The sequence below is a fragment of the Aulonocara stuartgranti genome, assembly GCF_965226115.1.
Source record: "Aulonocara stuartgranti genome assembly, chromosome: 5".
In the NCBI taxonomy this organism is placed as follows: Eukaryota; Metazoa; Chordata; class Actinopteri; order Cichliformes; family Cichlidae; genus Aulonocara; species Aulonocara stuartgranti.
In genome coordinates, this window is record NC_138943.1 from 6,301,004 (window position 1) to 6,328,691 (window position 27,688).

General features: G+C 38.3%; 3 protein-coding genes across 7 annotated transcripts in view; 2 read left to right on the top strand and 1 right to left on the bottom strand.

Annotated features, from left to right (window-relative positions):
• LOC309706849 (uncharacterized protein) overlaps positions 1–9,491 on the top strand; it is a 464,381-nt gene extending 454,890 nt beyond the window's left edge. Inside the window, exon 2 of the mRNA XM_082533774.1 lies at positions 9,061–9,491. The gene's annotated coding sequence lies outside the window, so the exon portion shown is untranslated. The remainder of the gene's footprint in view (positions 1–9,060) is intronic.
• rtf2 (replication termination factor 2) lies at positions 3,322–27,590 on the bottom strand. 2 transcript variants are annotated; one of them, XM_082533778.1, is made up of 9 exons: positions 27,427–27,590; positions 27,027–27,121; positions 26,732–26,825; positions 26,402–26,541; positions 24,917–24,995; positions 11,349–11,459; positions 11,218–11,269; positions 7,937–8,007; positions 3,322–4,487 (listed from the first exon to the last, which is right to left on the bottom strand). In XM_082533778.1, the coding sequence occupies exons 1-9, from the start codon at positions 27,493–27,495 to the stop codon at positions 4,287–4,289; spliced, it is 912 nt and encodes a 303-aa protein (XP_082389904.1). In that variant the 5' UTR covers positions 27,496–27,590; the 3' UTR covers positions 3,322–4,286. The 2 variants fall into 2 exon arrangements, with proteins under 2 accessions (XP_082389904.1, XP_082389903.1); XM_082533777.1 differs by having other exon boundaries at positions 3,322–4,483; positions 7,930–8,007; positions 27,427–27,589.
• gcnt7 (glucosaminyl (N-acetyl) transferase family member 7) lies at positions 13,904–22,239 on the top strand. Of its 4 annotated transcripts, none has more exons than XM_082533773.1 (5): positions 13,904–14,298; positions 17,469–17,772; positions 17,953–18,694; positions 19,276–19,371; positions 21,589–21,826. In XM_082533773.1, the coding sequence occupies exons 2-5, from the start codon at positions 17,566–17,568 to the stop codon at positions 21,714–21,716; spliced, it is 1,173 nt and encodes a 390-aa protein (XP_082389899.1). In that variant the 5' UTR covers positions 13,904–14,298; positions 17,469–17,565; the 3' UTR covers positions 21,717–21,826. The 4 variants fall into 4 exon arrangements, with proteins under 4 accessions (XP_082389899.1, XP_082389898.1, XP_082389896.1 ...); XM_082533772.1 differs by having other exon boundaries at positions 13,908–14,298; positions 19,279–19,371; positions 21,603–22,239; XM_082533770.1 differs by having other exon boundaries at positions 13,911–14,298; positions 21,603–22,239.
• Positions 27,591–27,688: the final 98 nt, after the last annotated feature.

The following is a 27,688-nucleotide window of genomic DNA, read 5'->3' on the forward strand; positions in this document are numbered from 1 at the left end:
TGAAAGAAAGAAAACAGCAGACTACCAGGAAAATCTCTGGATGGAAACAGTTCTGTTATTCTAAAGTTTTAGCCACCATAATTTGATCATTTGTGGTGTAACGAGAAGCAGGCTTTGTACACCCTTTGTATGCTGTTTTCTTTACGCCGAGTATAAAATCTCAGCGCGGTACTTGCGCCTGTGCTGTCACCTAGGGGCCGCATCTTTTCATTACCACAGGACTGCAGTAGTAGCCTGTTTTGTAGTGGCTGTGGAGTAAGTAGCTACTCTGGGTGGACCTATTCAGAGATCAGCTCAACATATTACATCTACGGTACTTAATTTTCAGTTATTTAAGTTATTTAGGTATTTACATTACATGCCATGATTACTTCAGCAGTGAGAAAAATAGCTTATTGGCATGGCATATTACTTTTTATTGCCATTTTCACATATGTGTGTGTGTAAGAATGATTGTTGCAGAGGTAGTACTGTATAGCAGATGGCACTAAAAGCAACCAATAAAATGTTGAAGGTAAAATTTTTTTTACATTTTCTCGATCACACAAGTCAATCATCTAATTGCAACCCAATCATGCGTTTCCCTATATGGAAAATTAGAAAGGAAAAACCCGGCAAACATTAACTCAGGATGCAGTAAAAGTCTGACAGAGTATCACAAAGCAAGAAAGACCATATTTAACATTCACAGGTTCTGGATATCAGCTGTTGAAACCAGAGGTTTCTCAGAGTATTTTATTACCATCAATTTGTCCAGTTTTTATAAACCTTAACTTTGTAGTCAGGGACAAAAATATTTGAACCCCTGCTAATTTTATGAGTTTGCCAAATAACAAAGAAATGATCAGTCTATAATTTCAATGGTAGGTTTATTTGAACAGTGAGAGACAGAACATTAACAAAAAAAAACCCCCACATTTCAGTAAAGGTATAAATTCCTTCGCATATTCATGAAGGAAACAAGTATCAGCAAGATTTCTTAATACAGGTAATGAGTTGACATTAGGAGCCTTCTCAACTCGTTACCTGTATAAAAGATAGATGTCCATAGCAGCAATCAATCTATCCAGATTCCAAACTCTGCACCATGAAGACCAAAGAGCTTTCCAAGGATGTCAGTGGTCCAAGGATGTGTCGACAGCACTCTGGGCGCCCTTTCCTCATATTGTAAAACACATGTAAAAAACCTCGGCGTCTACATTGATGGTTCTTTTAAATTGAATAAGCAGGTGAATGCAGTAGTTCAGTCCTGTTTTTTTCAGTTAAGACAGCTAGCCAAGGTAAAGCCATACCTTCCGGCTAACGTCTTTGAGCGTGTTATTCACCCTTTTCTTACTTGCAGATTAGACTACTGCAATTCATTGTATTATGGTCTAGATCAGGCCACCATCCATCGTCTTCAGATGGTTCAAAATGCAGCTGCTCGCCTGCTAACTGGTACCAAACGAAGAGAGCATATAACCCCAGTTTTAGCTTCTTTACACTGGCTTCCTGTCTCCTACAGGATCCAATTTAAACTTCTACTTTTTGTTTTTAAGTCACTTAATGCTCGGGCCCCTCCTTACCTGTCTGAGCTCCTCTCTGCCTATGCTCCAGGAAAAACCACGAGGTCTAGCTCAAAACTAATGCTGTCCATCCCACGGACTAACCTCAAATCCCGTGGTGATAGATCCTTCTCTGTGGCAGGTCCCAGACTTTGGAATAGTCTCCCCTTAAATATTAGATCTGCACAAACACTTGAGCAATTTAAATCATCACTAAAGACACATTTCTATGCCCTGGCTTTTAACACACTATGACCCAAGCATTTTGGTCTTATTTGAATTAGTTTAGTTATTGTTTTAATTCTTCTACTGTCCTATTATTGTTTTTTACTGTTATTATTGTATTACATTGTTGCTTTTTAATACCATTTTTATATTGTTAAGCACTTTGTGCAGCATCGGCTGTTTGAAATGTGCTATATAAATAAATTTGACCTTGACCTACACAAGGCTGGAATGGGCTACAAGACCATCGCCAAGCAGCAAGGTGAGAAGGTGGCAAATGGAAGAACCATAAAATAACTGCCAGTCTCCATTGTTCTGGAGCTCCACACAAGATCTCACCTCGTGGAGTTTCAGTGATAATGAGAATGTTGAGGAACCAGCCCAGAAATACTCAGAAGGAACTTGTCAATGATTTCAAGGTAGGTGGGACGATAGTCACCAAGAAAACAGTTGGTAAAACACTAAGAAGTGAAGGACTGAAATCCTGCAGTGCCTGCAACGTCCCCGTGCTGAAGAAAGCACATATGCAGGCCCGTTTAAAGTTTGCCACTGAACATCTCAATGATTCAGATGAGGACTGGGGGGAAAGTATTGTGGTCAGACGAGATCAAAGTTCAGTTATTTGGCATGAACTCAACTCGCCATGTTGGGAGGAGGAGAAATTCAATTTAATTTTTTCAATTCAATTTTATTTATATAGCGCCAAATCACAACAACAGTCGCCTCAAGGCGCTTTATATTGTACAGTAGATCGCACAATAACAGATACAGAGAAAAACCCAACAATCATATGACGACCTATGAGCAAGCAACAGTGGGAAGGAAAAACTCCCTTTTAACAGGATTGGTTGGGGTGAGAGAAGGAAAACTGGATAAAGACATGCTGTGGAAGAGAGACAGAGATTAATAACAGATGTAATTCAATGCAGAGGTGTCTCTTAACACATAGTGAGTGAGAAAGGTGACTGGAAAGGAAAAAACTCAATGCATCATGGGAATCCCCGGCAGCCTACGTCTATTGAAACATAACTAAGGGAGGATTCAGGGTCACCTGGTCCAGCCCTAACTATATGCTTTAGCAAAAAGGAAAATTTTAAGCCTAATCTTAAAAGTAGAGATAGTGTCTGTCTCCCGAATCCAAACTGGAAGCTGGTTCCACAGAAGAGGGGCCTGAAAACTGAAGGCTCTGCCTCCCATTCTACTTCTAAATACTCTAGGAACAACAAGTAGGCCTGCAGTGCGAGAGCGAAGTGGATTTATGCTGAGTCAGTTTTTTCAGTTGCTTCCTGGTTGTCTCATTACTGTGAGATACAAGCCCTAATTACAAAAATGTGACACTGTCCACATTATCACTGCAGGGAGACTTGTTGTTGCGTAAGAGTTTTTTATAGCTTGTGTTAGGTGTGATGTTTCCCTTCAAGTGCACAACAGGGATTTGGTTTTGCTTTTGTGATCTTGGATAATTAATGCTCTGTTATGCACTTAGTAACATGTTACAGAAGAGAGAACACAAAGATGTAATATAATCTGCACCATAAAAACAACACTAAAATACTGTGAACAGAAATTTATTGTGGTATTGCTTGATACAAAAAAAAAGCAAAAAGTAAGAACAAAGCCTTTTTTTAGTTCTTTGTAAATGTTGTAAATGTACTGACTGTCTATACAAGCACATTTAACCTCAATATGAATTCATTTGGAGACAATAATACAATGTAACTTTGTATTTTAAAGGTCTTCCATTAAAGTCCAGACAAAAATGCACAAAAACAAAAAAAGCATTAGTTATAGAGTATATTTCCCCAATCGCATTAAAGCTGTTGGTCTCTGGCTGTGGTGGTTATTTTGCAAATCAGAGGAGTCAAATACACCAAATGCTTTAGTTTTTCCCCCGTTTCAAAGAACAATTGAGAAATAACTAATTAAAAGAACAAAAGTGAGTGAAAGTCACCTGCTACACCTGTTAAAAAAAAAAAAAAGCCAAAATAAATAGCTACCAGGCACATACAACTAGATTTTGTGAGGAAGGAAAATCTGGAGATACTAATTACTGAGGATCTGCCTTTTCAAATGCAGGGCAGTTTGTCTTTTTTCATTTTTCTTATCATAACTAAGGACTAAAATAAATGCAGCAATCCTGTGAGCACATTAAAATGCGATTTTCTGCCCATTAGGGGGAAGCAGAGTGCCACTGATAATACAGTCATCCTAGTATTAATTCCTCAACCACCTGTGACTGACAACAAAGAGGTTGTGAGGGAATCCATGGGGAGGAATTAAGTTACAAAGTACACACTCAGAACCACTTAGGGAGCCGCAACTAAATGTTCCCAACATGTAAACACTGAGCTACTGGGAACTGGAGAGAGAAATTGGGAATTAGCCTGCATATCGCTGTCAATATCTGAGGTCATGTAGGGTTGGTGTGTGTGCTTGGTATGCACAGCAAGATTTATTTTAATATGTTAATATTTCTGGGAAGACCTAGAAACTGTGATCTATGCACTTTAGTAGTTATTAGAAGTGATAAGGGGTGTGGGTGACCCAGTTGGATGTCTGATCTTTAGTGCGCTTGGCAGAACTGTGGGTTGTGAACAAAGACTTAAAAGCCTCTGACTTTTCGTTCATATCCTGGATGGACCTCTTTGTAGCAGAGGCTGATGAAGACTTGGTCGCTTTAGACGAGCTGGAAGATCCAGAGGGTCCAGCCACAGCTGAGTAGTAGGATGAAAGAGACAAAAAAAAAAGGCATTTTTAAAAATAAGGACTTGTTCCTCCCACAGGTTGATCATACCCATTGGATGTTAATTTAACTACAATAGTCTAAGGAGCTTGGAAAGAGTCTGGACTTCTTTAGGTTTAGTCGAAGATGTTTCACCTCTCATCCAAAAAGCTTCTTCAGTTCTAAGGGCAATTGGTGGAGAGTCCCAGATTTTAAGACATGTGGAGAGTCCCCAAGAGGGTCACGGACCCCCTATTGATCCTCTACCTAATCACACAAGCCAAGGTGTGAAAAAACAAATGCAACAATACTGTCATCCCTTATGTAGCAGGTTTATCAGAGCAACTCAGGAGAGTTTTCTCAAAGCACAACATCCCAGTGTACTTCAGACCCAGCCACACACTCAGACAAAAACTGGTTCATCCCAAAGACAAAACTCCTACACACAAACTTAACAACGTAGTGTATGCTGTACAGGGAACCGGGAATGCTCAGACCTCTACACTGGAGAAACCAAACAGCCAGTTCATAAACGCATGGCACAACATAGAAGAGCCACCTCCATGGGACAAGACTCGGCTGTCCACCTGCATCTAAAGGACAAAGGTCACTCTTTCGAGGATGCCAATGTTCACAGAGAAGACAGATGGTTTGAAAGAGGTGTGAAAGAAGCCATTTATGTCCACTGTGAGTGACCATCCTTGAACAGAAGCGGTGGCTTACGACACCAGCTGTCTGCCATCTATAATCCAGTTTTGAGATCCCTTCCTAGACGCCTTAACGCCCACTCACATCCTGGGAGATTTGACCTCAGTAAATCACATGACAGGGTGGGGCTAGGCTTCACAATAGGTTCATCCAAAACCTTGGCTGATTGGGACCCACACCCGTTTCCACACCTTGGCTCGTGTGATTAGGTAGAGGATCAATAGGGGGTCCATGACCCTCTTGGGGACACTCCCATAGGGTTTAAAATCTGGGACTCTCCACTAATTGCTCTTAGAACTGAAGAAGCTTCTCGGATGAGAGGTGAAATGTCTTCAAGGAAACTTAAAGAAGTCCAGTCGCTTTTCTTTCCAAGCCCCTTAAACTACGATGACCTGGATGACTGAGAACAATTCATAGACATTTTAACTACAGTAGAATTTTACTTTAATTGGACATCAGTGGTAAAACACTGAACATTAGACTGAACATGGATCATTAACCTCCTGAGCCCTAGAAGAAAAAATGTGTGATAGATCCGTTTAGATAATTTAAGTATTGTTTCAAAGAAAAAATAACTGTGGAAGTGGAGTCAAATTTAGAGCAGTCAAGAAATGCGGTGGACAAGAGCCAGACATTAGAGCACGAAGGTGAAATTTCAGACAGAGTGAAAAGTTCATACCAGCTTTTGAGGAGCCTGGCAAAATGATAACATCCATCGCCCATTATGGACAAAAAGAATTGTGTATGCTAAGGCTCTGAAGTTGTAGGTAGTTACTGGTTTCTCAACTGTTATGCAGGACATCGAACTGTGAAGGTAATCACACTTCATGGCAGCCTTATTGCATTCTGTATTCACTTTCCAGAGTGCTTTATTCTGCTCCCACTTAGCTGTGACGTTAAGATCATTATTACTTAGACTGCCCAATGTTGATGAAGCTCTCTCAACTTAATGAATTGGCTTTAATTAGGAACCAGTAAATTCAGATTTTAAGCTATCTTTACAAGCGGTGACAACAGATAAACTGAACAATGTTTCAGTTCCAATGCCACCTTCAGAAATGACCATTTCCCTCTTGTTTGTGTGGTGATTTTTTCTGTTACACACAACCACCAGACAATGGTTTCCTGTTTTAATGTTACCTGTTAGGTTTTGTATTGTTGATTGTCATTTATGCTTAGAAATATTTAACCATATATGCTTAGAGGTGTATAATCAATTGTGTAGTGATAGGATGTGTGATCTTTAGCAGGCTGCAAAGGCTTGGTGTGCATTCCAGAGTGGAATGCACACGCACACCTACATCCTGGGAGCATGGGAAGAGGTCGTACCTTGTTTTATTGTCTTATGGTAGGATAAACGTGGCTATATCTGTTTTAGGCTAAGTGCCTTTTGTTTAGATGAACTGTTGGACTTCCAGACCAGCAGGTTTAGGGAAGTCATTTATGGGGTCACACTCTGACCCCCCCCCCCCCCCCCCCACACACACACACACACACACACACACACAAACACACACACACAGACAAGGTACTTTTTGTTTGTATGTAGACGTCATATGTTAATGAACCTATGCATATTCATGTAACCTCAATAAAAGAGCAGTGTTACGGGGGAGCGGACGAGAGCAACTGGGGTCAAGCGAAGGAACGGCGTTTGTCCGGTTCTCTCCCGTGCACGAGAAACATGAAGAACTTTGCCTACTTCGTGTCTTGCTTGCTGTGTAATTATATTGTCTTCAACGTTCCAGCGAATAGGTTCAAGCTACAAACCTATCATTACCTATAGAATTTTCAACCCAATTTCAGTATGTAACCCAAATTGAAATGATAAAGATAGCAGATGTAGAGTTTAATAATATATATGCTGAAAGTGCATTAATTACATGACTTGACAAAATAAGAGAAGAAATCAAAATCTTAGCTGGTGGAAGTGTGATTGTGTGAATTCAACTGAATAGGTTTTTATTTCCCCTTCTAGATATTAAAATGCCTAAAAAATTGAGAGCCCTACATTAAACAGCTCCTATTATGGATGGTAGGTACAGTCACACCACCCCTTCGTAAGCTCCTTTAAAGATGATGATCCTCTGAGCTTCCACCTTCCTACTCTGATGTCTGGCCTTTGTCCACCTCATCCCCTGACAGCAGTAACACTGACTCCTCTTCCATAGTTCTGAGTAAATTATCTTTCTGCTTCATCCTGCCTTCTGCTACCAGAAGTATGGACTGGTTGAAAATGTAAGTAGTAAGTCCTGCTGTTCAATACAAAGGACAGTGAATACAATTTTTGTTTTGGAAGGGATAAACTTATTGTACATTTCTGAAATCAAAGTCAAAGTTAAGACTCTCAAATTGAAGAAACAATCTGAGTGTAAGCAATAGAATCATAATGTATGCCAATCTGTGGAAGCGGCAATTTCCATCATTTTGAAAAGAAAGTGCTCTGCAACCTCCACAAATGTGGCATTAATAAAAAGCCCATCATGTCCCCTTGACAGTATAGTAGGAGTCGTATAGATAGCATAAATGGTGCTTAATGTAGCAGTCTCAGTCAGAGGACAAAAATTCATTGCTGGGTCTTAGAAGGTTAATAAAAAGAGGCTGAATGAATTACATACAGAAAACCCCATTCATGTTTTTAAAACAGTTGGCTTCAAGAGATTTGTGAAGACAATGCAATGTCAATAGATTATTTGTCTGTACGTAAATGATCCAAGTATTGTTATTTACCTGACTGCTGGCTGCTGTCACCACCATTTTGTTGCAAGCTTGTTCCTGCTATATCATTGGGAGGAGACACTGTGCCGTCTGTGTGGAAAGCAATCAGGCAAGACAGAGGATAAATGGTTAAAAGCACTAATACTTATGTAGCGCTTTTTAACTGAGCACTAAATGTGCTTTCTTCCTACAACCCTCATTCACCCAATCACACACACATTCATAACAAGCACTTTTTTCTATACCTTGTCAAACATTCATCCACAAAAACATTCCAATGTATGCTTTAAGACATGCACTGACTGGAGTGCCCGGCAAATTGATCCACAGACCAAGTAAACGACTGTTCTACCCCCTGGGCCATGTTTTCCCGAGACTGTGTAAGTTGAGTGGACTTATACTGTTCAGTGAATAAATAATAAATGACAGATTTAGTGGTATTTTCATAAACTATTTATTTACCACATCAATGGCAGGGCAAATATTTTTTCTAACATGGCAACCTTTAAAAAGTGAAAGGAGACAGAAAGACAGGTGAGAAAGAATAAAACTTAATTGACTTTTTGATGGCATTTTACACACAGTACTGGTACAGTATCTAGAAAGTGTGGGAAAATACTGGCATCATATACAGTACTTTCCTCTGAAGAAATTATGATGGGACCCAGAAAAAAAAACATTCCTATGTACAATAATGGATTTCTATACAGTTTACATCAAATGAAAACTTTGGTTGTAAGATTCAGATTATTTTTTCAAATTATTTAATAAAAGCTAGACATTTTAAATGAGAATAAGAAAGAAACGTATTTCTTTGTGCCCCCTTTCCCTGTTAATGCCCTACCTGGCCCCCTGGCAAGACTTTGCTAGACCCGCCCCTGCACAGTTACCAGCTGTCAGCAACGTAGAAAAGGATCCTGGTGTTAGTTGTCTCTCAGAAACAGTTCATAACTTCCTCTCAACTCATTCATGTCACCTAAAAGGTAAACCTGCTTCTCCATCAGCTGTTCAGCTCTGATGATTCAGTAAGGACATCTCCTGGTTTCATCTTCATGTTTCCCTCTCACCACATATCTAAACCGATATCATGACCAACAGCTTTTACAGCTGTGGCTCCAGCAAACATCAGCTGATACTAGAAAGTAGGGCTGGGCGATATATCGAGTTTTTTAAAAATATCGATATATTTTCATACGAGATATAAGATGTGACAATATCGTTTATATCGATAGTCTATGTTACGTTATAATTATACTTGTGGAGCCGCAGGTTTGCCTCTCTTTCGTCCACTTTTGTCTCTACGCTGCGTTACTCGGCCTCGCCTCTCCTTCACTGAACACAACTCCCCCTCCCCCATAGCTTCACCTGCAGGCAATGACAAGATGAAAGCGGAAAATCTCCGTTAGCGAGTTACCGTGCGTGGGGCTGGACGGCGTCAACGTGTTAGCGAGCTAACCGCGCTAACGAGCTAACCGCGCTAACGACGTGCAGCCCAGAGGTGCTGCACGGCCTAAAATCCTTTCATTTTCTCAAAAATCGACAGTGCACCTTATGTATGAATTCTGGTTGTGCTTACTGACCGCGAACCGATTTTATGTGGTACACAGCGCTCATCAATCTGTCAAAAAATGTTTTAATATGACTTTGCTAAGCTACGGAGCTGCACCGCTTGATGGATTGCCGGAGGACTACGGCTACCGAGGAGGAGCCTCGCGGAGTGATACGTACTGTGTGTGTATAAGGACCACAAATGGCACCTGTTCAGAGACGTGGTGCAGCTGTGAAATCTGTCTCTTTGTTATTACGCTCAGCATCTATTAGTTTACATTTTGACTGCACAATTGTGAGCTTTTTGTTATGCACAAAAACAACATTGTTTTCTTTTATTTATGGACCATGATTATTTAATAAATGCTGATAATTTATTTTTGAGTAATTTCTTCATGTACATCTACGCTGTATGTAAATAAAAGTGCCCGTGTGACATCTGGGACACAGTGTGACTAAGAACTCTCTTTTTGTTCTTAACTTATGGCTTTAAAAAAAAAAATCGAGATATATATCTTATATCGCCATCCAGGTAAAAAATATCGAGATATGAATTTTGGGTCAGCCCTACTAGAAAGTAATATTAAGTAAATTCTAACAACAACTTATCAACCTTAAGTGCTGCTGCTGTTGTTTAGCAGCCTCCTCCTGCCTCACCTTTCCAAGTGGTGGAGACCAGCCACTTGCTAATGTTACTGAATCTGTGGAAGCTCCGCCATAGCCACCACCAAGCAGTTGAGTTATTTTTACACATCTGCCAGCATCTGGCCAATCCACCACCTTTCATTGTTGATACCGTTACGTAAAGAAAAAAACCTCCAAAAAAACCAAAACATCTGCCCATAAAAACAAAAAATCCCCCCCCACCGGGCAAATGCCCGGTACGCCCGATGGCCAGTCCAGCTATGCATTGGAGTGTTAATCTGAGTAAAAACAAATCGAATTCTGGGGTTTCTCAGTTAGTCTTGTTTGTGAGTTGAGAGCGTTGTGCTATTATTGAAAACAGGAAACCACAGCAATGTTCTCTGTTGGCACACAACACTGACACCTTCAATTTAGACTAATTAACATCAGGTTAGACTGCAGATCTACAGAATCTGGTTCAGTGTGACTATTTTTGCATTTCTTGGCTCATTTATGAGAGTAAGAAAAACAACTGGAAATAGTAAGACACATTCACAATTATAGGAAATGTATAATATAGGAAAGTTTTTACATTTTGATTTACAATTGTAAAACTGTGGGAATATTCCCCCCCCCCCCCCCCTTTTTTTTTCTTTCCTTGCAAAAAGGTGAAAGACAGTCAACAAGGCTGATATTGGCCAATATTACTTATTTCTATGACTAATCTTTTACAGTTACACTTAATCCTGTGTTATTGGAAATGTGTCAGGATCTAAGTTTGCACAGGAATTATGAAAAACACTGTATGTCAGTAAAATATGACAAAACCAGCCTGATACATTACCGCAAAACCAGAATAAGATAAAGTAATAATGTCCATCATTGATGTACAAAGTATTAGCAGCATTAGCTTGGCCACACACTATATATTACATTTATATGTATCTTAACTTCTCAGTATTTTCAGTGTGAGTTAAAAGTTTGAATAACCCAGCTAGTACACTACAGCACATTCAAAATATTATCCAAATGAAGAAGAAAATTTTCTGGCCTTTTGCTAGTTCGTTGGCCTTGTTCATGCAAATGCTGAACACATATGATGACTTACTTACTAGGCTTCACACAAACCTTTTGATTCTGATGTTGACACCGTTTCAGTTGCTTTACTCTTCTTTGATTTCTGAAAATCAAAGAATATTTGTTTCAGGGTTTTGTAGTTGTGAAGACAGATTCTATCAAAAAGCAGAGAAGTCACACACCTTAGTTTTAGCTTTGGCCCGCTTCTCTTCCATCTTCTCCCTCAGCTTGTCCACCTCCTCCTTGTTGCCATTGAGCACAACAATATCTTCATCTTTAAATGGATCTCCACACTATAACACAAACATTATATTCCAGATAAGGGACTCTTAAAGGGATTTAGAAAAGGCAAACATGTTTTGCAACAAGTGTAAAGGCAGAAGACATTCACCATATAGCGTTATTTCTGCTAATGCACTGTTATCCAGCACAACTGTTTTAAAATTAAATATGAGGTAGGACTTTCACATATATCATCTGAAATCATGAAGCAATGAGCAAGTTCTGTGTCAACCTCTGTTTACCATTTAGTACCTAAAAAGGGAACTACTTCAACAACCCCCAACAAAGCAAGATGTTTTGCAGAATCTGCACATAAACCTCCTCTCTTTCTCAAGGTGGAAACAACAGACCTGTTTTACTATTTGAGGAAACAACACACCCTTCAGCAGAGCAAGCTATGAAGGATGGTGCTGTGTAATCCTAAAGTAAAGTAAACACTCAACCAAGCATCACTAGCTGCACTCTATATAGAGCAAGTCTTGGATGGAAAATACTGGTGTGGAAAAGCAGGACTTTAAGTGGTTGGTTAAAAAACGTGACCCAAGATACAACATCCAATGTAGAAAATATTTTTTTCATTTTTATTGAAAAAGGAATAAAAGTTTTTAACTAAAATACTATGCAGGCTCCGAACGAGTAAAAAAGTGACGTTTTTTTAGTTATAGGTAAACTAAAGTGCTAAGGAGTTACGTTAAACCTTTACTTGAAATTTCCAGGGAAACACGACTAGCTTATTTTACTGTTAATTGTGTTATTATTGTGTATAATTCTCTATTACTAGTATTGTGTATAATGCTGTTGCTAGCGCCTCCTTTCAATAGATTCACACTTTGAATGAGGTAAACTGTTATCAGTGACAGTAGCTTCTTGGCCAAGGAGGATTAAAAAAGTGCCCTTCAATTACTTACACTTTTAAAAGCTGCCGCCTGCTAGCATTGATAAAACATTGTCTGGTTGTATATGCATTATAAATTTTGTGGCAAAACAGGAAGTAACAAAACTGAAAGTTGATTGTAATTAACATCATTTAAGGTATTTTGAAATATACATATTTGGCCGTCAGGCTAGTTTAAAATGATTTTCTCTGAAAAAGTGACTGCTTTCAGTTTCACTTCGTATAAGTACATGTAGTCCAATCCATCTTGCAAATCAGTTTTGTTTTGTTTTTTTTAACTTTCTCAATGGACGTTCATAAAATGTTGCTCGTTTGCATCTTTTGCAGGAATTTGCAGTAAAACTTTTTTTTAATATGCCTTTTGCTTTTTCCATGAGCCATTAATATCCAAACATACCTAGAACTCAACACTAACTAACAAAACTATTAGATCAACCCACAGATAATTTCTTTGTCGGGACATGTCCCTTTTCCATTTTATTTGCATGCTGCCTGCCTATGACTGGCTAAACTCTGTGAAGCATGAGAGGGGAAAAAAACAAAACAAAATGCCACGAACGTGTCAGTCAGACACGCACACATCGATGAAATGACTAAGACAAAGAAATGTTATTGTTATTCTATGTTATTATTTCAACAGTTTGACACTTGAAATTTTCACAACACAATAAACCATTCTGTCACACCAAATCAAAAGTTTAATATTTGCTCCAGATCCAAATTAAAATGTAATTTGTTTTATTGTTGCTGTTGTTTTCATCGTTCCTTTGGTTTCAGAAGTAGCACTTGAGTTATGATTTCATTTATCCACAACAGTTTGTAAGTTTGCTAATAGAAATACAGGATAATACTGGTTAACGATAACCCTGTATGAAACAAACTGGCTTACATATTTGTGAAAGTCTTGCGATTAAAAAGAAAAAGAAAAAGGCTTAGGTTTTTGTGTCTCTAAACATATAAACGGGATGAATGCTTTTAATAGGAAAACACACACCGATATTCAAAAACAAATATTAAACCCCTGAGTAACAAGTAGGGGATCCATTGTGTGGTTGTAATGCAGGCTCACTGGGTGTGAACCGTGGCCATGTGCTCTGTTCAACACAACAGAGATAATCTCGGGAGCTGACCAAGCAGCAAATAAACTCTGTGGACCGCTATGAAGTCTGTCACTCTGCTGTTACCATCACCAAAAATGACACAACCTAGCATGAAGTCAGTTAGTAAACAAGTCAACCAAAATCTTTTTTTTTTTTGTAACTGCAAGAGGAAACAAGATTGTGAACAAGAGACGAGTCACACTGCACAGTGTGCATAAACATGCACACCATTAACAGGGCAGATAAACTGGAACTGATCTTATCTGAGAGGAAAAAAGAAAGAAGAAACTTGAGGTAATGAGATTCGAAGACGAGCAAAAAACAAGAATACTGATGCAATACACAAGTGAGCAGGAGAGAGAGAGAGAGAGATAGCAAGAAAGAGTGTGTGTGTGTGTGTGTGTGTGTGTGTGTGTGTGTGTGTGTGTGTGTGTGTAATGTGTGAATATGACTCCTTATGTCAGGTGTGTGATTGGGTGTTCATGCTAGTAACCAGGGAGGGCCGGACTTGTCTCATGGGGCTGTGGGAGGAGAGACATAATCAGCTGCAAACACAACAAGAGAATACTCCACACAATTACAAACCACTGTGGCTCACTCACAACGCAACATCAAGCTCTGAGAAAGCAACCTCCTGACGAGAACACAAGAAAGCAATTCAATTTAGCTTGACACTACCGCTACTGCTGCTGCTGCTGATGGCACCAAAGGAACGGACTCTTCACTGCAGGACTTCAAATGAATTATAGCAACATAACTCGCAGGAGCAATTTAGGTCATTAAGACCCAAACAGGTGCTGATGTACAAAAGTTGACCTCTTCACTATAAGGAGTATAGATTGACCTGCATCAAAGGTAGGTCACTAAGCTTGTCATTTCTTTGTCTTTCTTTCTTTACATATTCTGCTGTTTATTTCTGTTGCCTCTGACCAAAGCAGCAATGTGATAAATGATTGCACGAAAACAAAATATAGTCGAACATGCTGATCTAAATATGATCTCAAATTTTCATTGCAAGGAATGTATAAACAAATATTTTAAGAAACCAAAGGGTTTTTTTTTATCTACCCAAACTCATAACCAACAACCAGCAAGCTATTCCTTGTTTCTACATATGAACTGTTCTTTCTATTAGTCGCAATATGAGAAGGATAGGAATCTCAGCAGATCAGAAACATACACATTTCCATGGCAGCCTCCCTGCTGATATCTTTATCTTCAGTGATATTCTCAGGAACAGGCTTGAGTGAGGATGTTTACTGTGAAAGAGAACAGTGTTCAGACATGTCTAAAGCTTCTCTGCCCTCCAAAGGATACTTGGGTATAATTTTTTTTTTTTTTAATAAACAAAATAAAAAATAAAAGTTGTACTTTTTTCCAATTAAACTCAGGTTTACTTACATAGGACCTAACAGTATTTGGGAGAAAACACCAAAATTTAAAAAATTCCCTGTAAGCAAGCAGTTTGTGGGGAGTGTAGAACTCTCTTTTAACAGAAAGAAACAGCTAGCAAAAACTGGCTCCGGGGGGCAGTAATCTGCCATATCCAGTTGGGGGTGTCGGGATATGCTCGGTGCATCACAGCACACCGATTTAGTCCCTAAAAAGGAGCTACTTCAAACCTCCTCCAAAAAAGCGTTTTCGGAGACGTCTGTTACCCAACAGCTCGGTTCAAGGCTCATTAGAGCCGGTGAGAACACCGGACTCCCGGCAAATTGTTTTCAAACCCACCGCCGTCTTTCGCTACTCAGGTTAAACATGGTATATAAGTCACTTAGATAACTTAAAAATGTTATTGTTTGGCTTTTTTCAGTATTTTATTTGTTCCCAAGTAAATTGGTTTGGCTGAGATTAAAATTATAGTTTTACACAGATGAATAAACATCAAGCAGACAACTGATTATCAGAAGTGCGAGATGCTCGAGAATATACTCCTGTTATATTTTAGATAGCAAGGAGCAGACGGCCGAGTTTATTCAACTTTACCGAGACAATCTGCAAATTTCATTAAAAGTTTAATAAACTATCATCTTGTCTTTATTTTTAGTTAGCACATACCTTAAACACTTAAAGCTGTAAGCTGGTGCAATAAGCTGTAAGTTTTACGTCCAATGGACGCACAATCTGATTAGTTGACTAATCGCAAAAATAATCGTTGACCAGTCGACTATCAAAATAATCGTTTGTGGCAGCCCTAGTGCTGTGAAGGAAAGAGTGCTGTCAAGGATGACACCAAGACTCTTGACCTGAGAGTCCATTGATAACTCTGTTGTCAGAGTTATCAATGGATAATGAAAGACTTCTGGTTGGAATTTTAGTCAGTTTTGATTTGGTGCCTATTAGAATAAATTCTGTTTGATTGCCATTAAGTTTAAAAAAGTTGTGAGTAAACCAAACCTTGATGTCACTTAAACAATCAGAAATAGTTGTGGGTAGGAGAGTACCTGTGGGTTTGGAAGATAAGTAGAGCTGGGTGTCATCTGCATAGCAGTGAAATTGCATGTTATACTTCTTCAAAATATCACCTAGGAGTAGGAGATAGATAATACAAAGTAAAGGACCCAGGACAGAGCCTTGAGGTCACCAGAATTAACTGGAGTAGATAGTGATCTGTGAGTGAGTACTTGAACAAACTGTGAGGAGCCAGAGAGATAAAAAGAAGACGTTTAGAAGAATCTGATATTAATGGATTACAATACTCCACCTGAAAGAAAGCAGCGACACATATTTGCTTAATGCACGTTGAACGACATATCCAGTTCAAAAATGACTCTCAGGTTCCTCACAATGTTACTGGAGGCTAACGTAATGCCAATCAAGAGTTTGCGTTCTGGTTAGACATCATGTTTCAGAGATTAGGGACAAATATAATAACTTTAGTGTTGTGTCTAAAACATGCCTGTCCTTTAACTCAGCGGTCCCCAACCCCCGGGCCTCGGACCGGTATCGGTCCGTGAGTCGTTTGGTACCGGGCCGCGAGAGTTGAGGACCGTTTTCAGGGTTTTTATCAGTTTTCAGCGTTATTTTGTTATCATTTTTATCGTTAACTCGGTTGTCCCGGGTCTTTTCACGTGCGTTATGAATAAATCTTTTTTTTTTTTTTCGGTACCGGTACTAGTTTTATTTTGTTGTATTTATCCGCGACACCTTAAAGTCCGGTCTGTGAAAATATTGTCGGGCATAAACCGGTCCGTGGCGTAAAAAAGGTTGGGGACCGCTGCTTTAACTAATTAATTTGTGTAATCCAGCTTCAGAGGTTACTATAGCTTGGTATCATCTGTGTTGTAATGAAAATGTATGCAAAATTGTCTAATAACAAGGGAAGGGAAGCATCTATAATGTAAACAGAATTGGTCCCAGCACAGAACCCTCTGTAACTCAATAACAAACTTGTCATGTGAGAAGACGACTCCCTATTTGCATGCACACATTGGAATCCATCAAATAAGTCATGATTAAAATCAATGCAAACCATTTCCTTTAACACAAAAGCATATATGAGTCTCTGTAGCAAAATACTGTAGCCAATGAATGTGACACTGAGATTTAATAGGATAGCCTGTTGTTCAAGTAAAGTAATTATTCACTACAGAGGTTTCAGTACTATGATGAATTCTGAAACTATACTCAACGTCCCGCAAATAAACCGCTCCTCTGCAAGTGATCAGTTAAACGTTTTACAAGTACTCTTTCAAGAACTAAATCATCTTCTTCCCTTTGCCGCGTTGAAAATATACAACAAGATGAAAACAAGTTATCCGCAATTGAACTGCTTTGCATTATCATAAAAAATACATCTAACATAGTGATCGATATCAATTACCTTTGCCATGCTTTTGTAATATTATCATATACAGAACAGCAAGTAATTCACTTCCTGTGTTGCAAGCTGTGGTTCTAGAAAACACATCCCATAGACATTGCAGAAGCACTAAAGCAGCAGCAGTTAATGTGCCAAATATTACAAGCTAGCTTCATCAATTAGGTCCAACCTAAATACTTAACCCTATTTTATATTCCTCAAGGATCCAGGATCCTTCTGCAAATAATCCAACTGGATGTCTCCACTGCAGAAGCTTTAACTGTGGTGGTACTGGCAGACTACAGAGAAACAGGGCTATTATGCGCCAGCTTGAAGGGACAAAATGCAGCTTCCTCGTGTGCCTCGGGATAAGTATTATTATCTTTTCCTTCATTTATTTGAGGACTAGGACGCCACCTGAGTTAAAGCCTCCCCCATCTTCAAGTTGCAAACCTTTCTCAACTGTGTGTAAAACTTTTTTGCCAGGCATGAAGAAAGGAGTAAATTGGTACAGCTGTGACTGCCAGGTATGTATTTTCCCCCCACCCTTTCTTTACTTCTGAGAAATAAAAAGCACAAATATTCTAGATGAAATTTTCATTTGATCTAACAACCAGTTAGGAGCATTAGCACAGTCACATTGACATTCCTATTTAAAAATGAGTTTCAACAGTAACAGTCGCAATATATGCTTTTTTGGTCTACAGGTGGAAAGCTACATTCTAAACAGCCACCTGCCGTGCTCAAACTTGAAAAGAGATTTACACTTTATAACAAAACCTCTAAGTCGTGCAGAGGAGGCTTACCCTTTAGCTTTCATTGTGACTATTCATAAAGAGCTGGAGCTTTTTGTCCGCCTCTTGAGGGCAATTTACATGCCACAAAATGTGTACTGCATTCACGTGGATGCTAAGGCTCCACGGGAGTATCGGGAGGCTGTACAGAAGCTAGTCAGCTGCTTTCCAAATACATTCCTCTCCAGTCACAGTGAAACTGTGACCTATGCTGGTTTTTCTCGTTTGCAAGCAGATCTGAATTGCATGAAGGATCTAGCGAAATCCAAGACAGACTGGAAGAAGGTGGTGAATCTGTGTGGACAAGACTTCCCTGTTAAGAGTAACCTGGAACTGGTACAGTACATGCAGAGCCAACAATGGAGGGATAAAAACATGACACCTGGGGTCAAACAGCCGATGTCTATGATGTACAGAACGCAACGCCAGTACAAGGAGATTGTGGGGTCACATGTAGCTCCGAAAGGGCTAGGCCTGAGGAAAAGGCCTCCTCCACACAATCTGCAATTATATTTTGGAACAGCCTACTATGTTCTTACAAGACCTTTCGTGGACTTTGTTCTGAAAAGCCCAATAGCGCATGACTTCTTGGATTGGTCCAGGGACACATTCAGTCCAGATGAACACTACTGGGTGACGCTCAACCATATCAAAGGTAAAATGGCGGTTTTAAACAGGTGCACAGACACAAAACTCCACGCTTGTTTAACAGCTAGCACAAAACTATTAAACATGTACTAATGTGAGTATGATGTGATATAAACAAAAGATGATATGAAACAAGGTTCTAGGTTCAAATTTCCTTATTAACTGGAGCCTTCTGTGTCTGTATGTATGTGGGCTTTAAATACTTCAGTTCCTTCTCATAGTTCAGGAGACTGAATGGGTTTCTGTCTATGTAGGTTATACTTTTCTTTTTCATTTTTGTCAGCTAGAATAGACTCCAGCCTGCCTGTGACCATTTGTTATCCTTATACATTTTATTTCATTACCCCCTGGTAAAATGAAAACTTATCAGGAATTATAACAAGTTTAACTTTTGCAACTTTGATCAATGTCTCTACTTTTAATTGCTTACAGACTGCAAATGCTACCTCTTCCTTTAGCTTTTCTTTGAGATGTATCGAGAACTGACTCTCAAACAGCAGATGAAGGAGGCCTGAGCAGGGCTAGTTAAACCTTGACAATTCAATTAGGTCATATAATTACCAATTTTGTCTGATTACATGTTTTAAGAAGCTCCAGGCAGTCGCATTGATGGAGGCTGGGAAGGAGCTATCCGGGCAATCAAATGGCGGGATCAAGAAGGAAGTGCACACAGTGGTTGCAAAGGTATAGTCATATATGTCAATAAAGACCGGATTAGTTACTCTCCCAGAGATTAAATTCTACCAATATTTCCTAATTATTTAAATTATAAAAATGTGGTAAAAATGAGGTATTTAGTTTTGTAATCCAACAATAAATTATTAATCCCACATAAATCCTTGTGAGCAAGTCACATGTACATCCATAAATAGACACACACACACAGATATAGATAGATATATTAGGGGTGCAACGATATTCATATCGATATTGAACCGTTCGATACAGTGCTTTCGGTTCGGTACGCATATGTATCGAACAATACAACATTTGTAATTTATTTTATCAACTTTCCTTCTGACGATGCTGTCTGTGTTGAGCGCTCAGTGAATCTGCGTTCGACTACTCCGCCTAGGCTGCACTGTCGAGCGCAGATCCACTGAGCGCTCAACACAGACAGCATCGTCAGAAGGAAGAGCGCAGGGCAAGCTAGCAAGACAGAAGTTAAGCTCTCCTTGTAACATGGACCTCCCCCACCCTCATTCAGATCTGGCGTTTGGAATTATTTTGGTTTTCATGTGACGTATGACCCTGAAGGTAAGCGAGTCATGGACTAAAGTAAAACAGTATGTTGGATGTGCCGTGCAATGCTCAATTACATGGGTGGGAACTAGTGTGTTAGCGCAGTTAGCTCGTTAACGTGTTGGCCGTCTAGCCCCATGCACAGGGCGATCGGCGGTAGCTCGTTAACGGAGATTTGCCGTGTTGTGGCATTAAGGTCATTTCAACGAGATTAACCTGAAAGCACTAGTGGGAACACAACGAATATGACTGCACATTTACGCCGACATCATCCTAGTGCAAAGACAAAAACAACAAGCATGCTACTAACTTTAGCCGAGTCATTTAGACAGCTGTTAGCACATGATTCTCCTTATGCTGCTGAGAATATAGCCCAGAAGAAGCGGATAGTATAGCTTTTATTTTGGAAAGAGCCATTTCTCTGTAATAAACTCTCTTTTCCAAAGATGAGTGATTCCTCAATCAGATACAGGGCTTGCAATATCGCTAGCCCCAGGACGTCGGGCTAGCGATTTTTTTCAGTCGGGCTACCAAAATCTATCTCTTCCCTGCCCGTCGGGCTATTGTAGGAAGGAAAATCATGCGAGCTGTGTATAGAGAGCGACAGCACTGATCTGTGAGTGATGATAATTTGTGCACCAATTCCTCTGACATCGTCTTATTAATCGTTAGCTTACTATGCAAACATGACAAGTGAAATCTCCCGCAGCAAGCTTAAACATGTGAGAGGTTGATCGCGCAGAGAATCGCTGAGCTTATGTGAGTGCGTGTGTAAAAGTAGCAGGATATATATTTTAGTTCTGCTGAGCCAAATAAGACAGGTCAGGGTGAAGAAGTGACAGCCAAAGAAAAGCTTACCACAAAACGGAGAAGTTATGACAAATCAGACTATAAGGCAAAAAGAAAGTGCAGCTTTATGGTTTCATGGACAAAATAATTTCTGTGGCTGCGATATGATGAGCTAAATAACCAGGGCTGCACATAAGTGGTCCGCAGGTGCGCATTCGCTGTCAAAATAAAAAACACGCACAAGGGTTAGGGTTAAATTTAAAAACTGTACTTTTGAGTTAAAATATATATTTATAATTTTAATAAATGACAAATTAAAAAGGCATGAACATGTTTTTTGTATCGAAAAAATATCGAACCGTGACACCAAAGTATCGAACCGAACCGAACCGTGAATTTTGTGTATCGTTGCACCCCTAATATCTATATCTATCTATCTATCTATCTATCTATCTATCTATCTATATATATATATATATATATATATATATATATATATATATATATATATATATATATATATATATATATATATATATATATATCTATCTATCTATCTATATATATATATATATATATATAAAATATATACACACGTGTATATACGTGTATATGTGTGTGTGTGTGTATATATATGTGTGTGTACATGTGTGTGTACATATGTGTATATATATGCGTGTACATACATATGTACGTACGTACATACATACATACATACATACATATATATATATATATATGGCATACTCTCCACTAGCTTTACGTCAAAGGTTAAATAAGCTTGCGTACATATATTTATTTATATAATGGAAACTCGTAATAAAAGGAACGAATTTTGGCATAATGCTAAAAAAAAAAGTCATGTCCAAGCTGCTGTTTTCCAGGGCATTACATACGAGACATCTGTATCTACGGAGTGGAAGACCTACCATGGATCATCAGCATGGACAGCATGTTTGCCAATAAGTTTGAGAGTAATACCTTTCCTGAGGCACTAGACTGTTTGGAGCAGTGGCACAGAAACAAGGTTATCAACCAGGCTACTGTTCCCATAGAACCGTCATGGCTACTGGCCATACACAGCAACTACAGCAACAGCAGCAGCTACTTTAACAGCAGTGCTGGAGAATGAAATCACTACAAACATGCAGTCTATATCTAGTTGAGCTTATTTGCACTTGTCTTGTGTTGTTATGTCATAATATGAGCATAGGAAAGCAAAACCAAGGAAGACAAAATGCATTCAATATGCATTTCAAGACCATGTGTGTATACTAATATATTTATCTATGAAACTTTATCAGTGCTGTCCTTTTTTCTAAATACAGAAATAAAATATGAAATAAATTCTGTCCATAAAGCAAAAATAATGACTAAAGCTTGGATGAAACGACACTACCAAAGAAATGTTATTCAGTATGACATTCAGTTTGAAAAACACAACTGCTGATAAAGGTGTTGACCCTTTCTCTTATTTAAGAAGTAACAGGTGTAAACAAATAAAAGCAATTGTGATAACGAGTCCTAACTTTCACATGATCTTGCGCATGCTGTCAGTGTGTCTGAACAATACCCGAGTAAACAGTGTTTTGCCTTTTTAAAAAGGTTTCTTTTATATAGGCTACAGAATTTTCTAGTAAGTCAAGCTAGACTAAAGACATTTGGTTATGTGAATGGCATTTTTACATTTTTACTGGCAGATCAACTTATGCAATGACTCCTTGCAAAAATATATTTTTTTTAAAAACAACAAAATTTCTTAAAAAGGACAAAAAGTGTGTTCGGTAAACAGCAGCATGCAAGTAGAGTTCAAATATGAACCCACAAAAGAAAAAGAAAAAAGAGAGATAAATGCTGGCTTAGATAAAGATTCAGTCTTTATCCAATGACACACACTCTGAACTTGATTCTGACAGTTCAGCCTTAGATAACAATTTTATGATGGGTACTGGATGCAAAGGGGGAAAAAAAGCCAAAATGGCTATCACTTTTTATAGAACCTGTCCAAAACTCAGCACAAACTGCTTATTGTCTTACATGGATATAACAAAGGGTGATGTTGCATTATCAGTTATTTTGTATGTTTTACTTTGACATTTAAGGTTAAGTGAACTGTACTTTACATTTCCTAAACTTAGCAGCAACTGAATAAAGAGTGGGTAAAGTCAGGCTAATCGTATTGGCTCCAGAAACTGTGCTGCCTTATAAGCCTATCTTATCAAAAATCACAGTATTCTAAGTCAGCTTCCCACAAGAAGCGCTGTAGCTTTTCTTATACTTTTAGATATTTTTGACAAAGTCAAACAACTGATCTGTCACTGTTCCAAAATGCTTTTAATTAAACAGAAATAACAACACTGACCAGCTACCATCTGCTTTCTGTTACCTCAAAATAGCCTGTGCATGGGAAATTTCCACCATAGTTTTAATGCTCCTTACAACTACAAGGTCAGAACCCATAAAAGGCCTTAGGCCTACTTGATTCAAATTCCCGTGTGGCTTAAACTAGGGCAATCTCAGAAGCGACTTGAAGAAAGGAACAGTGCAGTTTAATCTGTCCAAAACACATCTACTCACATAAATGTTGTGATATGGCATGTTCTTTATGGTTTAGTATTATTTAAATTCAGAAAGAGGTCAGTAATATTGTAAACGCGCATTATATAAAGGCCATGTTCAACTAAAGTGATTAAACGTTAAACTTCCTCTGATCCTCAAATTAAAGTTCACATAGATTCTAGTGCAAATTGTGAATTCAGCAAAACAAAGGTCAAAACATGATGAAACCAAATTTCAAACATTTGCCTAATCACATATTCCTATAGAACAACAAAGTGGTTTGTAGTGGACTATAGGAGCACTTTAGTTACATTTACATTCTCTTCAGGCTTTATTTTCTTAACAATGCTGATATTGTGATAGTTTTTAAAAGTCAACATGCTATAATTTTTTTGTTTAAAAAAAGCAACCCAAAAACAATAAGTTATTTATCTGTGTGTATTCTACGAATGTAAAACATTGCCAGAGTTCACTTACATTTTTATTACTAGCCCTTAAATACCGAAAACAATGTGAACATGATGGTTTTTATTTCTATTTATGTCTTCTCATGGGAGCATTAAATCATTACACTTCAGTAATTTAACTTGCATTCTTATCTATCTGAGCAACCAGTTGTGCATCTGGAACAAAGCTAATACTAGAGGTGGGAATCACTATACATCCCACGATACGATATTATTGCAATTTTTTAAAATATTTTGCGATATTCAGATTCTGTACATAAAAGTAAACTTTATCAATATTCATTTTATCTAATATCAAAGTCTCACACTCAGTCTTTCTCTCATTTCAGTCAGTTTTATTGTTGACAAATTGAACGGTTTGTATTACAGTCTAGTCCAACTTAACTGAATGCAACCATCTGGTACAATTATAGCTATTCTGAACTATGCAATTTATGAAAACTATGCAGCCCCTTCAGCAACTGAAGAATTTGAAAGTAAATTAAAACAAAATATAATTTTACATTAAATAAAAAAGTTTTAAACTTAATTAAAATAAAACATGTCTTAAATTAAAATAAGTAAACTGTCATGTTTATTGCTGCCATAAAAAAAGTTAAACACATTTGGACAGTGAAGGAATGTCAGGATTCTTGCTCAGAAAAAGGATCAACATGCTCTGAAGTCAGAGCACAAAAACCTTTTTTGTAACAAAATATCGATTTCTGCTGTCCCTGTATCGATACATTATTAGCAAACAAAATATCACGATACTACACAGAATCGATTTTTTCCCCACCCCTAGCTAATACCAGACTGCTGCTATCTTATCTACATTTTTATCAAACCTGCCTATTTACAAATCATTAGCGTTGAAAATTTGCTGAGTGTGACTTAAACAAGGAGCATTAATGCCAAACACCCAAGGTCAATCATGGAGACTTTAGGTCCATCAAGTCTTTGAGTTCAACTATTGGTGGTTTTGTGTTTAAGGAGCATAAAAGCTACGTTATTATCTTGTTGCTGTTCAGCAGAAATGATGTCACAAATAGAGCTGGCTATGTTTGTTTTACATATTTTTAATGGCAGTAAAGATTAAAAGTGTCTTAAGAATTTTTTAAAAAAAACTGTCAGAGTTGACAACCTACTGAGGCTAAATAACCTGGGAAAATAAATAAATGAATGTTGCCTACCTTGTGGCAGATTTCTGTCTTGACTTCCTTCAGGGCCCTGTCTGAAAAGACACAGCCACAAGTCTGGAGGTAACAGAACCTAAAAAACAGAGAAACACTTATATGAAATTGTTAAACAGTTTCCACCTGTATCGCTTTTAGGGCCATTCACCAAAAATAAATAAATAAATAAATAACAGACGCAGGGCTGGGAACTGTATTTCTTTCTAACTTTATGTGATCTAAAGTTAGGTCCATACGTTTTTGGGTTATTGACACGTTGTAATTTTCCCTCTGTACACTACCGCCTTTCTTTTCCACAGCTGACAAGGTCCCACAACAGCATAACAGCAAAAGTAACCCACAGACGAGTTGTTTGTGACACTACCCCCTGGTGACAGGAAACAGCTACAACATGTAGACAAGTCTGTGCCATAGCATCTTGGAGCCCTTAGATTTTGTGAATGTTTTTGTTTCTTAACCATAAAGAATTTTGACCTTATTCACTTTAGTTTTCCTCTGTGGCCTTTCAGGCTTGATGGAGTTGCAGAGCAGACTAATGCTTTCTTCTTTTCAGTAATGTACCTGATTGAAGATTTGGCCACTCCCAAGGTTTTTGATTTCTCTCTGATAGGTTTGTTTTGTTTTGTTTTCTCAGCCAAATAACTGTTTTCTTCACTTGCATCAACATTTCTACCAAATGCATTTTGTTAAACTCCAGAATCAAAGATACAAATCTGTACTTCCATTACATTTTGATTATTTAACTTACGCTGTGTTCCAGACACCTCAGAAGTCAGAACTCAGGAGTGACATCACTCCTGAGTTGAGTATGATTCAGTCAGAGAAGACAGTAAAAACAGGATGTCTTATACCTTGCTTCTTAGTAAGATAGAACTATTCATCCATCATTAACAAAACAGAGCAATACTTGTTTTTCTTTGACTTAAAAACACTGCTGCAGCATGGTCATGGATCGAACCTTGTAAGTGCTGTGTGAATGGATTATTTAACAAATCACAAATACGAAACAATACCAGCACAGGTTAAAAGTTTTACACTTTTAATAACGTTTACGTTCAGTCCTGCCATCTTACAATTGTTAACTTGTGGTTGGCATGTCTACTTTGAATTTCTGAGTTGGAAATTTGAGTTGAGAGGGCGTTCCAGGTGAAAATTTCCACTGGGAACTTGAAAATTCTGATTTCCAACTTAATCGCAAATGCGGTATTAAAGTACGATGTGGTTATGTACAGAGGTAAAATAAAATAAAATAAAAAATAGAGAATTTTAAGAAATACAGAATTGTCCAGAAATTCATAAGTATATCAGAAGCAAGATAGACGAATGCCATCATATGTTTTGCAGTGAATTTCAAACATGTATTTAGTATATTAAAATTAACTTAGATACAGTGGCTTGCTCCTTAAAACAAAGAGAGAACATGAATCGTCAGTCTCATTTTTTCATTCTTAGGTTTAGTACCTCTTCACTCAGGTTGCTTACCGGTGTTTGCCATTCATCTCCAACCCAACTACAGGGCAAATAAACATGCCACAATGAATGTCTTCATATCTGTCTCCCTTTGTATTTCTTCTTTCTCCTTCCCATTCAGGGTTATCAGTCAAGTTCAGCTCCTTTATATCCTTCAGAGAAAGCAAATAGATAGATTTCCTGTTTGAAACCACGAATAAACACACAATCATGTGTCCAGAAACACATGGGCTGAAGACCTCCAACTGTGTAAATGGATAATGTAGCTCTGTATTTTATTAATTACAAAAACAAACAAATAAAAAAAACAAGTTAGATGTTCACACTTCGGTGTTAATATACCTTGATCCCACGGATGTGTGCTACAGCCTCAGCATTAGGTCTCTCAGCCGACTTATCCAGGAGATACTCAATGATAGCATCTTTGTTGTACAGTCTGAAAAATAACATGTGCCAGACCACCAGAACATAATGTGGTGTAATGAAAAGATGAAAAACTGTACAGTCTTAATTCATGTCTGATTTTTGTTATTTGTGAAACGGTGTTTATATCTTCGCGCTGTCACATCATCGAGCGATACCGTGTCCAAACATCAAATAATGCCCGAGTACAAAACAAGACAAAAAAATAACTCACCTTCCCAGTTCACAGGAGACGATGGGTCGTCTAAGTTTCTCTTGACTCAATGCACAGTACTTCCATTTGGCAGCCAATTCAGCATTTTTATCAACCTGTTCATGTAAGAAGACCGTGAGGAAAGAATACGCCATGTAGCTTCGTCTATAACACATCAAGATAATGTTAACTAGCGTTAAATTCTGAAAACTCACAGCAACTACATAACGTACATTAGAAACCACATTTAAAATACCGTAATATGTCTTTTTTTATTCTCATGATGAAACCCCGAAACTTAACAATACTTAGTTTAGCCCATTAGCATTAGCAACTTGTTAGCGTTCGAAAAATATCGCCAACAGGGATATTTTCTATTTAAAAACGGAAGGGAAACTGAAGCCAAATAAAGCTAACACACCTTCTCGATTTTCTTGGGCCCTTTCACCAACTCGTGTCTTTTGGGAATCGTGCCACCATCACAACCCATCTTGAAAGCTCACTTCTAACTAGTTAGCTCAAACAGTCACTGTCACACACAAAAAAACCAAAATGCTACTCTCATCAGACAGGAAGTTCTCGGGTTGTAAACAAACAACGAGATCTCACTAAAGCTCGCGGGATGTGCGATGAATTCAAAGTCGCCCTCTAGTGGCTGAATGACTAGAAGTTCAAACGCTGCA